General features: G+C 40.8%; 2 protein-coding genes across 5 annotated transcripts in view; both read left to right on the top strand.

Annotated features, from left to right (window-relative positions):
• LOC106589044 (phosphatidylinositol-3-phosphatase SAC1-A) overlaps positions 1-5,381 on the top strand; it is a 30,059-nt gene extending 24,678 nt beyond the window's left edge. The window contains exons 17-20 of the mRNA XM_014178710.3: positions 2,331-2,424; positions 2,700-2,792; positions 3,036-3,093; positions 3,331-5,381. Of these exons, the coding sequence (XP_014034185.2) occupies positions 2,331-2,424; positions 2,700-2,792; positions 3,036-3,093; positions 3,331-3,467 (382 nt within the window). The 3' untranslated portion in view covers positions 3,468-5,381. The remainder of the gene's footprint in view (positions 1-2,330; positions 2,425-2,699; positions 2,793-3,035; positions 3,094-3,330) is intronic.
• A 1,797-nt stretch (positions 5,382-7,178) lies between these two features.
• LOC106589045 (tRNA selenocysteine 1-associated protein 1) lies at positions 7,179-15,576 on the top strand. Of its 4 annotated transcripts, none has more exons than XM_045709740.2 (9): positions 7,179-7,344; positions 7,631-7,724; positions 9,592-9,691; positions 9,973-10,025; positions 10,136-10,267; positions 11,088-11,204; positions 12,941-13,136; positions 13,592-13,625; positions 13,986-15,576. In XM_045709740.2, exons 1-9 carry the CDS (start codon positions 7,332-7,334, stop codon positions 14,144-14,146), a joined length of 900 nt encoding a protein of 299 aa, XP_045565696.1. In that variant the 5' UTR covers positions 7,179-7,331; the 3' UTR covers positions 14,147-15,576. The 4 variants fall into 4 exon arrangements, with proteins under 4 accessions (XP_045565696.1, XP_014034187.1, XP_014034188.1 ...); XM_014178712.3 differs by having other exon boundaries at positions 7,180-7,344; positions 7,627-7,724; XM_014178713.3 differs by having other exon boundaries at positions 7,181-7,344; positions 9,589-9,691.
• Positions 15,577-15,778: the final 202 nt, after the last annotated feature.

Here is a 15,778-nt window from a genome sequence, read left to right as displayed (position 1 = left end):
TTTTATACACCCCTTTGACTTTTTCCACATTTTGTTGTTACAGCCTGAATTTCAAATTGATTAAATTGAGATTTTGTGTTACTAGCCTACACACAGTAACCCATAATGTCAAAATTGATGATTTTTTTGTTGAAATTTTTACAAATTTGTAAAAAAAAAAAATGAACAGCTGAAATGTCAAGTATTCAACCCCTTTTTTATGGCAAGCCTAAATAGGTTCAGGAGTCAACATTTTTCTTAACAAGTCACATAATAAGTTGCATGGACTCACTCTGTGTGCAATAATGGTTAACATGATTTTTTTCATGACTACCTCATCTCTGTACCCCACACATACAATTATCTGTAAGATCCCTCGGCACCAATTGGTAGATGTGTAAAGAAAAAAGCAGACATTGAATATCCCTTTGAGCATGGTGAAGTTATTAATTACACTTTGGATGGTGTATCAATACACCCAGTCACTACAAAGATACAGGCGTCCTTCCTAACTCAGTTGCTGGAGAGGAAGGAAACCGCTTAGGGATTTCAACATGAGGCCAGTGGTGAATTTAAAACAGTTACAAAGTTGAATGGTTGTGATATGAGAGAACTGAGGATGGACAGAGTGAAAAGGAAGCCTGTACAGAAAAAATATATTCCAAAACATGCATCCTGTTTGCAACTAGGCACTAAAGTAATACTGCAAAAAATATGGCAAAGAAATCATCTATGTCCTGAATACAAAGTATTATGTTTGGGGCAAATTTAATAAAACGCATTACAGAGTACCACTCCATTCTTTTCAATCATATTGGTGGCTGCATCATGTTATGGGAATGCTTGTAATCGTTAAGGACTGGGGAGTTTTTCAGGATAATAAATAAATGGAATGGAGCTAAGCACAGGCAAAACCTGGTTGTCTGCTTTCTATCAGACACTGGGAGATGAATTCACCTTTCAGCAGGTCAATAACCTAAAACACAAAGCCAAATCTACACTGGAGTTGCTTACCAAGAAGACAGGGAATGTTCCTGAGTGGCCGAGTTACAGTTTTGACTTAAATCTATGGCAAGACCTGAAAATGGTTGTCTAGCAATGATCAACAACCAATTTAACAGAGCTTGAAGAATTTTGAAAATAATGAGAAAATGTTGCACAATCCAGGTGTGGAAAGCTCTTAGACTTACCCAGAAACACTCACAGCTGTAATTGCTGCCAAAGGTGATTCTACAAAGTATTGACTTGGGTGTGAACGCTTATGTAAATGTGATATTTCTGTATTTCATTTTCAATGCATTTGCAAACATAAAAAATAAATAAAAAAATACATGTTTTCACTTTGTCCTTATGGGCTGGTGTGTGTAGATGGGTGAGATAAAAACATATATTTAATCCTTTCAGAATTCAGGCTGTAACGCAACAAAATGTGGAATAAGTCAAGGAGTATGAATACTTTCTGAAGGCACTATATACAGGCCTGCATGTCGGTGTGCTGCTGACATCTGGAATATATACAGGCCTGCTGCTGACATCTGAAATATATACAGGTCTGCATGTCGGTGTGCTGCTGACATCTGGAATATATACAGGCCTGCATGTCGGTGGGCTGCTGACATCTGGAATATATACAGGCCTGCATGTCGGTGTGCTGCTGACATCTGGAATATATACAGGCCTGCATGTCGGTGTGCTGCTGACATCTGGAATATATACAGGCCTGCATGTCGGTGTGCTGCTGACATCTGGAATATATACAGGCCTGCATGTCGGTGTGCTGCTGACATCTGGAATATATACAGGCCTGCATGTCGGTGTGCTGCTGACATCTGGAATATATACAGGCCTGCATGTCGGTGTGCTGCTGACATCTGGAATATATACAGGCCTGCATGTCGGTGTGCTGCTGACATCTGGAATATATACAGGCCTGCATGTCGGTGTGCTGCTGAAATATATACAGGCCTGCATGTCGGTGTGCTGCTGAAATATATACAGGCCTGCATGTCGGTGTGCTGCTGAAATATATACAGGCCTGCATGTCTCCAGAGACTCTGCTTGTTTAGTTGGAGGTCAACTGTTGGTTGTGTGGCTTCAATTTTGAGGTCACCTTTTCTTTAATTTCTTTGTAAACTGTCTAGGTACTATCTGGTTGGTAGATAATGTCTGTATGGCCATGAGATGTTAATGGGGGTTATTTCTCCTTCACCTGTCATTAGTATTGTTACGTGGACATGATGGTAGACAGTCTGACTACTTGCTTGTTGGTGACTGTATCACTCGTCCTTGTTGGGAGAGTTGAATGTGTTGACAGTGTGTGTGTGTGTGTGTGTGTTCCTGTCCTTCATCAGGACAGGGAAGAGGACCCAGATGGGTCTGGTGATGGACGGCGTGAACTCTGCCATCCGCTACTACAAGAATAACTTCTCTGACGGCTTCAGACAAGTACGTCTGATTTTTTTCAATTTTAAAAGACCTAGAAAAATCACACATTTTGAACTACATAAGGTAGGAATAATGTATTACTGTCAGATCTGCTGTGTAGTTGGATCAATTTCCTGCTTAAGACCAATATTGTTTTCCTCAAATCATAATTTTACAAAAACTGAACATAATTCTTCATCCATGTGTTTTAGAGAAACACGTAGTTATTTCGCTGTGTTTTTGTTGTCAGTCCTTTTTTAAGCAATAAAAGGGAATGTGTGTTTTCTTGTCGCCAGGATTCCATTGATTTGTTCCTTGGAAACTACGCTGTTGATGAAACAGACGGACCACCTCCACTCCGCATCCAGAAAGACTGGAAGTTCATCACGGTCAGTTGCCTCCATCTCACAGGAGTAATGGGGATGTTTCATGGTCAGAAGTGGGGCCTTTTTGGGATGTCCTGCCACCAGTCAGGATGTCCAGACTGATCGTCATGTTTTGTGATTCACTTTACATGACTACGTCTCTGGTCCTCTCCTCCATTTTTAATAAATAAATAAATATCTAATACTGAGTTCTGCTTTCCACCCCAAACTATGAGTAATGTCTTTTTGGTGTCTTTTGTCTTGCAGCTGCCCATCATCATGGTGGTAGCATTCTCCATGTGTATCATCTGCCTCCTCATGGCTGGTAAGAAAACCCCATCTGACGACCACTTGTCTAAAAGAACATTCTAGCCTTTTAACTTTTAGCTCTCAGGACACAAGGGCATGCTAGTTCTGTTTCTGTCCTAAACAATTTGTTGTGATCTCTGGTCACAAAAAAATGTATATATTTATGGTCTCTGACAAGTTTCCCTCTCTCTCCATCTTTGTATCCTTGATATTTGTCGTTCTCTGACGAGTGGTGTCCCTCTCTCTTTCTCAGGTGACACGTGGACTGAGACCCTGGCCTATGTGTTGTTCTGGGGCACTGCTGCTGCCGTCACCGCTGCCGTCATCGTCTTCAACGGCCGTGACTTCGTGGACTCCCCCAAACTGGTGCAGAAAGAGAAGATGGACTGAACGTGTGTGTGTGGAAAGCAGCTCGGCCCAGCGTACTCCTATACCTCTTCATCCAACTCTTCTTCCTCCCGGCTGCTTGAGGCTCGGACACTGTACTGACCTGCACTCCACACTGTCCTCCTAGGGTGTGTCCCAAATGGCACATTATTCCCTATATAGTGCACTGGAATAGGGTTCCATTTGGGACGTAGCCCCTATAGTTTCTACAGGGGTTTTTCTATAGGGTTTTCTACTCTGACCCAGAACTCTTGTTTATCAGTCAGCATATCTACTGAAGCCGCTCTGAACTCTACAGTCTCCTATCAGACTCTGTCCTCCTTCTTCCTTCCTATCCCACATTCCTTAGATCATGGTGTATACTGACCTTTTTCTATTGTGTTTAATTTCTCTGTGTTGGACAAGGCTGGTGTACAGTCGGTCAACCTCGGTGATGGTTTAACCACTTTGAAAGGCACCACACGGTAATGGCTATTACAGAGGTCTCAGAAAACATTTTGATGGCACTTTATTGAATTGCAGTGTAATTCTTCATTTTTCACGAAAGCAACTTTTTTTTAAAACAAGACGATATTCAATATTCTTGTTGTACATTAATGAATGGTTTCTTTTTGGTTTAACTTTTCTGTTTACTGTAATTCGAATGCAATGTATTTTTAAACTATAGGGAACTACAGAGAAATGGTTGGCACTTTAACATGCACTAGAATGACTGGGGTACATTGTTTAGAAAGATAACGTTTCGGTTGTTCTCTTGAATGTAATAAGCCTTACTATACTACTAGTTTAAAGAACACACAAACACACACACATATATATATACATACATACATACATACATACATACATACATACATACATACATAAACTAGCTAGTTCTCCTGGAGACGAATGACGTGGGGATTGGGGCGGAGAATGTATTCCTACTACGAACATTAATCATGAAAAAATATTTGATTCTATTTTTCAGTAAGGGTTTCTTGCTTACCAGCTCTTACCATCTCTTATGTTGATTCTATTTTTCAGTAAGGGTTTCTTGCTTAAGCTTACCATCTCTTATGTTTTGCATTTTGGGTGAACATGAAATAAGTTGCACATAGTATGTGATGTGAGCGGTGGGAGATGTTGGTTATAGGGTAGTCTCTATACCATAGTTCTGTGAGCGGTGGGAGATGTTGGTTATAGGGTAGTCTCTATACCATAGTTCTGTGAGCGGTGGGAGATGTTGGTTATAGGGTAGTCTCTATACCATAGTTCTGTCATAACCTTGACTTGTCAGTGTTTTCTAGTTTACCTCTCACAGTATTTTGGGATTGTTATGCTCCAGATACACAGAATTTAATTACAATTTGAATTTAAAACCACACTTTAGACCTGCCTTACAAGCTTGCTCTCCTCTCCATGATTTGAGGGAGTGAACATAACCATTCCTTGTTATCGTGAATATGATTTCTCGTCTTAATGGTTTTGAGGATTTTTCTCTATTCAGTAGATTTGTTTTGTGGACAGTTTGTTGCTATGCCTTTGTGTGTCTACTTTCCTGTTCTAAGGATTTCCATCTTGCATTTGCAGTGTTGAGCACTTATTCTAAATACAGAAGAAGAGGTCACGGCGTTAAAATATTTTATAACATCAGTACAATTCCATTGTTCCTTTTTAGAATGTATCGTAATCTGCCAGTGATTTACTACATTTTAAAGCTAAATTAGAATGTATTAGTTAATATGCTAGAACTAATATTTCTTCTAGCTGGGCAGTGGTAACTACAAAGGAGGGAGGACCAACTCAAGCTTGTCGACTGTTATGGGTTTCCATGAACATATCCTTGTAATTATATATACTGTATATTTTACAATGAGATTGTATGCTGAGCACTTATTTGCAGAGTCTATACTAAATGTAAAGATCAAGCAGTGATTTTTTTTGTTGTTTTTATCGGGTTGAGAACTTAGTGATCTTTTGTGAGTCAACAACCACATTTAAAGGTGTATGATTTGCCTTGTGAATAGTTTTGCTTATATGGGGTTTGGAAAGAATCTTGGGCTTATGTTTTGAATATTTATCTCAGACACTGGAGGTTGGTAGCACCTTAATTAGGGAGGACGGGCTTGTTGTTATGAGGGTAATGGTACAAAACACATTTCCAAGTGTTTTAATGCCTTTCCATTTGCTCCATTCCAAACCATTATGATGAGCCTACCTCCCCCTCAGCAGCTTCCACTGTTCTCAGAATATTAGATGTATTTTGGAATATGGTTGTTTTTGTGAATGCATTGATAGTAGATGATTTAATTTTTTCAAACCCATTTTTTTCCCCCCCTCCCATATCACCATTCCTTTGTTGGTATTCAAAACCCTGAACATTCCCATATGACCATAATACATGTAACTGGGTTGTGATGTAGCCTGGTCTCAGATGTGTTTGTACCATCATGCCATTCCTTGTCATGACAAATCAATGAGTGACATGGAGTTGGCATGATGTCACAGAGAGACTGGAACCCAGGATAGCTACGAAGACCCTGGCCACTATATCAACTGACTGAGGTTAGTTGTAGACTTTTACATTTTATAAGTGGTGGGCTGTTTTACTATGAAACTAGTTCTCGATCTTGATTGGTTTACCAGAAAGGCCATGTTTCCGGTAGGTGCGCTGAAAGATCATAGAAACGACTATTGAATGAAAATATCCAAGTACTGGCAAGGACATGTTACTGAGTGGTTTAGGGGTATGACAGGATCAGTAGCTTGCTACAGTAATTTTGATTGTGAAACTTGACGTCAAATGATTATACTTATATCCAAGCAGATTGAATGAAGTAAACAACACTATAGTGAATGATGTAAGATCTAACTCGCAATGTCATTGGCTGTTGTGCTATTTCATCATGAATAGGCCATCCTACCTATCCCTAGCCCAATATTGGACTAAAGGAGCTTAACATCACTCCTTAGGCTTAGTTCAAGGACCTAACATGTTCTGTTTTAAAGGTCGAATTGGCTATGGATGCCAAAACAGCCAAATACTCCCTCTAAACCTGAATCGATTCACAATTGCGGTACGGTTGTAGAAACAAATCACTCGACTTTTTCATATCACATCAAAAATCATTTAAACAAATTTAAAATTAACACGTACTGTAGATTGTTTTTTAGCCGGTTTTAACACAGTTGCAGCAAACAGTAATTTTCAGTGACAAGTTTGTGGCGTCTGTCTTCCGTTTACACACAGGTGTTGGGAAACGCAGATAGCTAATTAGCACAGTCCACTCTGTCTTCCATATGTGAGCTGTAACATGGCCAGTATGAACCCTAATCCTGTAAAGCTATCAATTCAACCGTTTTAGTTGTTTTGACAATTATTTCTCGCTGATATGAAAGATAAGGTCCTTATGCTTCCAAAACCATATTGCAAGTGATCCACGTTAATGTTCAGACCGAGCGTCGCGGTTCTTAACTCCCCCCTACGGAAGACTCCTTTTCTCCAATGATCCTGATGTGGAATGTAACTGAACTGAATCATGATCAAGGGCTAACTTTTCCCCAATGTCCTAGGACTAGGTAATAACCTTGCTCTAAATTTAAATTAAACTGTTAACTAACACATTATTCCCCACTTGTTTGATTCCACGTAAGAGGTTTATGGATTTGTGCTGAAGTTGCTATTTATTGAAATATATTTTGGGGGCGCATAACAAGAAGATGGTACCAGATCTGGGACCAGGCTGGAGTTGTTCTGCGCATGCGCAGAAACGTAATTCCGATACGACACGTACAACGGGTTTGTGTTTCATTTAAAAGGTTTACAACTGTAAATCTATGTAAAGAAAGCTTTTTATCATTTGAAATCCAAAACATGAGCACACTATGGATGGGAAACGTGAGTATCGAACCATTTTCAGTTGATATTTTTTGTAATACTGCTTATTTGCCAGCATACTGAGGATATTTGGTTAGCTAGCTAACGTTAGTGGCTACATAAATAACGTTAAGTGGCTAACGTTAGCTAACTGACTTGGTTTATTAGTGCTAAGCTAAAGCTTGATGCAGATGGTACATTTTGACACCTAATTAGTAGCTAAACACAGTATTTTTATAATATTTGCAGGTGACGTGTGGTAGTTATGTTATGATAAGGTTTTACTGTGTTTTGTTGTGGTAGTTAGAGCCCTACATGGACGAGAAGTTCATTACCCGAGCCTTCGGCACCATGGGGGAGTTGGTGGTGAGTGTACGGATTATACGCAACAAGATGACTGGGTGAGTATTTTCTAGTAATGTTAAATACAGTAAATAGCCACACCAATCTGTTGACGTGACAAGACGTAGCCAGGACAAACATATTTGAACAATTTCACTGATTTAGTCGAGAGCACGTTTATGGCTCATTCAGTCATTTTTACCTGATAAAGTAGATTCCTGTTGAAAAAATGTTTATATTGCTAAATATACATTGAAAATGATCATTTAGCTGCTTCCTGTTGTCATGGCTTTTTTTGATTTCTGGCGGAGTGTCAAAACACCGGTTTAGCTGTACAAATTCATAATCACTATGCTGAAATAAATTGTTACCAATACATCAATTCCTCCCTACACACGTCACACTTTTTTGTTCAGATTACTTGTATTTTGCTAAATTTGTACCTTCTAAACTGCACACCCATCACTATTTACGAAGTGGTCACTCAAGACTGGAATTGATTAGCTTGTTCTACTGTAATCAATAGCGCATGCAAATGAGTCACTCACAACGATATTGTCTTGAAGTCAATAGAACTGGGACAATAACAGCAGCAACATGTACCTTTTTGTGCTCTTCTAGCGGTTAAGAGCATTGGGCCAGTAACCGGAAAGGTCTCTGGTTCAAACCCCAGAGGCGACTAGGTTAAAAATCTCTGTGCCCTTGAGCAAGGATTTGTATGTCGGCTGTAAGACGCTCTGGATAACAGCTTCTGCTAAATGACCTAAATGCAATGAACTTGGGTGTACTACATCTATCTGTTTATAGATGACAACCTGTAATAGCCATTTATCAAGTTCTATATCTGAGAAGATTATTTTTGGTAGATGGACAATACGGAATAGGAAAAGCAACATTTTTTTTTTTGACTGGATAATTTAAACGAATAACCACCTCACATCAGTTTCTAAATAGAGGCAGGGGTTAGGTTTCTTTGAAATGATAGTTTAACTCTCAAATCCATGAATTCATGTGAGACCAGAGACTTTTATAGGAGCAGCCCCCCCCCCCCCCCCCCTTACCATAAGTACTCCGTTGCAATTGAAGGCTCCGTTGCGAGACTGGCGCGGCGTACTTTGAATTTTTTCCCAAACTCAGTCTTCTTCAGACTGGTCTGTCTGTCAGAGAACAGGAAGTTACCAAACTACAGAAGTAGATGAAAAGATGTGGTTTTTGACTATTGGATTGCTAGTAACTTGTAAACAATGACCCATTCCTTTAAGTGAGTACCATTCCTGTTTTACTTTATTGTGATGGTTAATGACATTTCTGTGTAACTGAGTGTTTATGGGTAATATGAATAAGGCTTAAGTTCCACTACAGACTGGATTGAGTATTTGGGGGGGGGGGGGGGGGACAACAAACACCGATCAAAATAAACAGATTAATATCTTTGCTTTAATACTAATCGATTTTTGTGAGATCGTGATCACTATGACCTTTTATGCTAACATCACCGATCTGAGGTAAAAAGGATTTGTATTTCCTGTAATTCTTGTGTAGTGAAAACATTAGTCTGTGTGATGTAATTAGACGTTCTGTCTGCCATAGGGAAATTAGCGTACTATAACATAATTTAAATGTCAAAGTAATTCAATATATGATAGTAAATGAAACACACACATTTTTACAACAATTACATCTAATTCTTCCTACTTTAACAGTTTAAAAATGCTCCTGAGCATAATTTAACCAGGTACTCTAGACTTGAGCGTCCATCGGGTCTGTGCAGCAGGCTGAATGTTTGACCTCCCTACAAGGAGTGGCACGATGGCACAAACCGACTGGTACCCAGGCTATAGCTACACACAAAACCCCGCTAAAAGAAGCCATCCTTTTGAATGCAACATTGGACCGATATGCCTTCTCTGTGTTGCTCATCAGTAGGGGTGCAGCAGGCTACTGCTTCGTGGAGCTGACAGATGAAGCCACAGCTGAGCGGTGTCTTCGTAAAGTCAATGGAAAAGCACTACCAGGAGCCACACCGGTAAATATACCGTTTAACAAGGCTACTCGGATGTTATGGATTCTAGTAAGCATCCCGAAAAGCACCCTATCCCCTATATAGTTCACTACTTTTGACCAGAGTCCAATGGGAGGCAGACCTAAATTGTAACAGTTTATTAATGCTCCCTTTTGGTGACTTGAGTCAAACACAAGATCTGTATGCAATTAGCCACATTTTAGATTTTGTAATAGGTTAATGCATATTGTCATCATATCGTAAATGCAATTTTTTTTTAAAGGACGCCTTTTTGTACTTAACAGCCTAGAAGATTCAAGTTAAACCGGGCCACCTTTGGGAAGCAAGGAGAAAGCGGGTATATCAACCAGCTTGATTGTAAGTCAAACTGTATGTCATGAGATGCCGTATAGAAACATTGGAAATTAACGGCAAAACTCCTTTTTTCCCCCCTTCTCTCTGCTGCAGTCCACTCTATTCTCTGTTTGTTGGAGATCTCACACCTGAAGTAGATGACGGGATGCTGTACGAGTTCTTCTACAACCGCTACCCTTCCTGTCGTGGGGGGAAGGTGGTGCTGGATGGCACGGGGAACTCCAAGTGAGTCCAGCAGGATGTTATAATCACTATGCTGGGTTTCCATACATCCAGATTTATGTGATAATTTTTTATTTATTTAACCTTTTATTTTACTAGTCAAGTCTGTTAAGAACAAATTCTTATTTACAGTGACGACCTACCAAAATGAATCAAATAAAACTATAGGACAAAAGACAACACTACATAGAGAGACAACACTACATAGAGAGACAACACTACATAGAGAGACAACACTACATAGAGAGACAACACTACATAGAGAGACAACACTACATAGAGAGACAACACTACATAGAGACCTAAGATGACAACACAGCATAGCAGCAACACATGACAACACAGCGCGGTAGCAACACAACACGACGACAGCACAGGGTACAGACATAGACGACAGCACAAAGTAGAGAAGACGATACATAACGTCAAGTAGATGGCATGACAAGGTTATTTCCACAACATCTACTGTTGCTAGTACACTAAAGAATATTATAATACGGTCACTACTTCTACACCAGGCCTGGGCAGTTCCAGTTGTTTGGTGGTCCTGATTGGTGTCACAGTTTTGCCCCAGCTAACACACCTGACTCCAATAATCCACCTAATCACGATCTTTAGTTTAGAATGCAGTTTGATTAATCGGCTGTGTTTTCTAGGGATGGAGAAACAGTGAGACACCAATCAGGCCCTCGAGGACTGGAGTTGCCCACCCCTGTTCTACACTAACAGTTTAAATGTCTAAAGTTCTTCCACTACATGTACCAAAAAAAGTCTTCAGCTCAAGCTTTCTAGTTATTTACTTGCTTTGTTTGAATGTTTCCAGGGGTTGTGGGTTTGTCCAGTTCCCAGACCAGAGGCTTCAGAAGCTGGCGCTGGAGGAGTGTCAGGGAGCAGTGGGACTCGGGAGCAAGCCCTTACGACTGAGCCTAGCTGCTAACAAGTGAGTTATACTTCATTTCTTACTGCGTTAAAATTCTATAAGCCGTCTCCAGACATGGTTTATATACCGTAGCGTAGTAAGAACTCACGTTCTTCATTTGTAAAACCAGGGTTGTATAGCATAACCCATTAGTTTTCCAAACCACCTTTGCATGACCATAAGACACCTTCTCGTCAAACATCTCATTCCAAAATCATGAGCATTAATATTGAGTTGGTCCACCCTTTGCTGCTATAACAGCCTCCACTCTTCTGGGAAGGCTTTCTGCTAGATGTTGGAACATTGCTGCGGGGATTTGCTTCCATTCAGCCACAAGAGCATTAGTGAGGTGGGGCACTGATGTGGCGTAATTAGGCCTGGCTCACAGTCAGCGTTCCAATCCATCTCAAAGGTGCTTGATGGGGTTGAGGTCAGGGCTCTGTGCTGTCAAGTTCTTCCACACTGATCTTAACAAACCAGTTTAGTATGGACCTTGCTTTGTGCACTGGGACATTGTCATGCTGAAACAGGAAAGGGCCTTCCTCAAACTGTTGCCACAATGTTGGAAGCACAGAACTGTCTAGAATGTCGTTGTATGCTGTAGCGTTGAGCTTTCCCTTCACTGAAACTAAGGTGCCCAAACCATGAAGAACAGCCCCAGACCATTATTCCTCCTCTACTGAACTTTACAGTTGGCACTATGCATTGGAGCAGGTGAGTGTTCTCCTGGCATCAGCCAAACCCAGATTCGTCTGTCGGACTGCCAGATGCTGAAGTGTGATTCATCACTCCAGAGAACACGTTTCCACTGCTTCAGAGTCCAATGGTGGCGAGCTTTACACCACTCCAGCCGACACTTGGCGTTTGCACATGGTGATCTTAGGCTTGTGTATGGCTGCTCTGCCATGGAAACCCATTTTCATGACGCTCCCAACGAACAGTTTTTGTGCTGACGTTCCTTCCAGAGGCAGTTTGGAACTTGGGAGTGAGTGTTGCAACACTTTGTGGCTGAGCCGTTGTTGCTCCTAGACGTTTCCACTTCACAATAACAGCTCTTACAGTTGACCGGGGCAGCTCTAGCGGGGCAGAAATTTGACCAACTGACTTGTTGAAAAGGTGGCATCCTATGACGGTGCCACGTTGAAAGTCACTGAGCTCTTCAGTAAGGCCATTCTACTGCCAATGTTTATCTATGGAGATTTTATACACCTGTCAGCAACGGGTGTGGCTGAAATGGCTTTATCCACTCATTTGAAGGGGTGTCCACATACTTGTTTATATAGTGTATGCTTAGCTGTGTCTGTATGTATGTCCAGCGTATTGTTTGACTATTCCCCTCGTCAGTCTTTTGCAAAGCTCTCAAGAAGACCTGAGCAGAGTATCTTTTTTTTTAACTCATAAAGATGTGGGTTTAATCATTGTCCGATTCCTCGGGTTACCCATAATGTGCTCTCTCTCTCAATTCAATTTCAATTTAAGGGCTTTATTGTCACGGGGAAACATATGTTAACATTGCCAAAGCAAGTGAAGTAGATAATAAACAGTAAACATTACACTCACAAAAGTTCCAAAAGTATAAAGACATTACAAATGTCATATTATGTCTACATACAGTGTAGTAACGATGTGCAAACAGTTATTAAAGTACAAATAAATATAATTATAGGTTGTATTTACAATGGTGTTTGTTCTTCACTGGTTGCCCTTTTCTTGTGGCAACAGGTCACACATCTTTCTGCTCTCCTTCTCCTTTTTAGAACTCGACACAATCAATCAGACAACAGGGGCTGGGGGTCACACGGAGGAGGCTACAGACACAACCAGAACCAATACAATCAGCACAATCAACAGCCGTACGGTAGTGGCTGGGGCTCTTGGGGCTACGACCAAAATGGAGGCAACTACGGTGGCTACAACTACAGCCAGTATGATTACTCACAGAATCCTGCACAGGTAAGATTTCTGCCTGGCTTCCCCTTTACCGGTGATGTGTAACGTAGCTCAACGTCACCTTTACCGGTGATGTGTTACGTAGCTCAACGTCCCCTTTACCGGTGATGTGTTACGTAGCTCGACGTCCCCTTTACCGGTGATGTTACGTAGCTCGACGTCCCCTTTACCGGTGATGTGTTACGTAGCTCGACGTCCCCTTTACCGGTGATGTGTTACGTAGCTCGACGTCCCCTTTACCGGTGATGTGTTACGTAGCTCGACGTCCCCTTTACCGGTGATGTGTTACGTAGCTCGACGTCCCCTTTACCGGTGATGTGTTACGTAGCTCGACGTCCCCTTTACCGGTGATGTGTTACGTAGCTCGACGTCACTTGTTCTTAGACATACAATATTAACACCTTCATGCCTTGTGTTTTTCTTCATGTAATTATTTTATTAAACTCTTAACATTTCAGGAAAATGAAGCTTTTGAAGATGATGGTCTGGAAGGTTGGTGGAGTTTTGTTTTCCCTACTTGTTTTTCACCAGACTAGTGTGGACGATGAGCTAAAAGATTCTTGGGGAATTTTAGGTGGTTCATAATGGACATAGATTGATATCCTGCATGTTCAGAGGATTTAACAGTACATGTAATTTAGCGGAGGTGAGTCGGACTCATGCTTTTGTGATGAGGTAGAGGTGCCTGCAACTTCAGAATCATTTGTCTCCCTCGGCCCAAGGGGGAATTTCCTCCTAGATCTAATGGTTAAAGGCATTGGTTTCCCCTTTAGAGAGACTAGGGTTCAGATCCCACCCGTGACAGCAGCAGGGATCAAATAATCACTGTGGTAACCTTTCCCTCCATTGTAGATCCTAACCCAGAGCTGGATGTGGTGGAAGCCAACAGGAAGTTTATGGAACACAGTGAGGAATTGTATGACGCCCTTATCGAGTGCCACTGGCAACCCTTGGAATCCTCGGAACAAACCTTTGGAACCCCGAGTACCCTTCCAGAACCTGTCTACTGTTGAGGCAATATCCTCTTGCCATTTCATATTATATTCTGTAGGCTAAAAACATATCCCCAGTCCTTGACCATAACTGACATTTGCGCATCTATTAACATATTTTATTTCTTTTTTTAAAGTAAACAGTGGACACCTGGCCTGTCCTGTACCGAAGAATAGCATCCCATTTTCATGTCATTTTTACATTTACATTTTAGTCATTTAGCAGATGCTCTTATCCAGAGCGACTTACAGTAGTGAATGCATGCATTTCTTTTTTTTTCCCCGTAATGGTCCCCCGTGGGAATCGAACCCACAACCCTGGTGTTGCAAACACCATACTCTACCAACTGAGCCACACGGGACCACATGTCTTATGCTTTGTTAAACCGCAAAGATGCCCGTATCCCAAATGGCCCTCTATTCACTATTAAGTGCAGCATAGCTTTTTTTTGACAGGGCCCGAAGGTCACTGGTCAAAAGTAGTGCACTATATAGGGAATTAGAGAGCCATTTCAGTGTTTTTAAATGTTTTTTTTATTGTATTTTCCCTTCCCAATTGAGGAGTAAGTGATTGAGTAATCTGCAGTGTTACACTGCCTTCTGTCTGTTTCCATATGTGTTTGTAAAGTAAGAATAAACATATGTATCATGTTGTCAGGTAGAAATACTGAGGTGATTCTTCGAAGAAAAAAAAAATGTATCTCAATGTTCCAAAACATTGTACACTGCTTAATGTGCCCCGGCCTCTTGAGTGAGAGGGCTCCGCATGGCCGGTTCAATCAACAGAAAACCACATGACAGTCGCAAGGTTTCCCAGTGACTGAAGGGGAGGCATGGGCTACCATAGCCAGAGGGACCTCTATTGAATGAATCCCATGCTGGACAGGATTTGAGATTATTTTGCATGATTAGGTCTACTCTGAGTTTGTGTGTTTTTAGTTTGAATTCCTTTTTGTAAACCTCTTCTGCAGTTGTGAGAGACTTCTTCCTCCTTTTTATTTGACTTATCTATGTACATATTGTTTTTAACAAAATTACGGTACCTTTTTTTTAAAACCCTTTTTATAAACTGATTCGATTGACTATCTACTTCATTACCATACGCCTTACCTCACAACCAAGGCCTGTATGCAATAACAGATGAGTTTTGGACAATGACGTATATAATGCAGTGTTCATGTGCTAGTCAGAACTAGGAAACTATGAAATATCTGCCTTGGTAACTGGGTGCATGTGTAGAACTATAACCAGATAGCAAGTCGTACATTTCCTAGTTCCGACTGGCACTTGAATGCTGCATTACACACTGGATTACTGAAGCTATGTATTGGCAGTTGAGAGGCGTTGAAGACACCGGTCGGCCATATTGGCACTCCCCAGTGGAAGAAGTCCTCCATAGGAATTAATGGAATTCTACTGTATTTCAATTAAATGTTTCAAGGACAAAATTACATGTATTTGAAGTTTTTTTTTGTAGTGGGGACAGTAACATTTATTCTCAACAACAAAAATATTTGAAGGATTAAAAAAATGACTTGCCTAGTTAAAGGTTACATGAAGAAAAAGTGTATGTGTGTGTGTGTATATATATATACACACCTTTTTTACATTGATCTCATAACTTGTATGCATTATGGTGTAATAGAATAAACG

This window comes from Salmo salar, chromosome 27 (assembly GCF_965601325.2).
Source record: "Salmo salar chromosome 27, fSalSal1, whole genome shotgun sequence".
Taxonomy (NCBI): domain Eukaryota; kingdom Metazoa; phylum Chordata; class Actinopteri; order Salmoniformes; family Salmonidae; genus Salmo; species Salmo salar.
Note: the sequence above shows the minus strand (reverse complement) of the source record. Positions and strands in the feature narration are given on the sequence as shown.

Bases quoted from the DNA above. Each gene is read 5' to 3' on its own strand.
- LOC106589045 (XM_014178711.3), top strand. From the start codon at position 7,207: ATGCGCAGAAACGTAATTCCGATACGACACGTACAACGGGTTTGTGTT. The intron at 9,692-9,972 runs GTAAATATACCG...TGTACTTAACAG, and splicing joins CACTACCAGGAGCCACACCG to CCTAGAAGATTCAAGTTAAA. The intron at 10,268-11,087 runs GTGAGTCCAGCA...GAATGTTTCCAG, and splicing joins GATGGCACGGGGAACTCCAA to GGGTTGTGGGTTTGTCCAGT.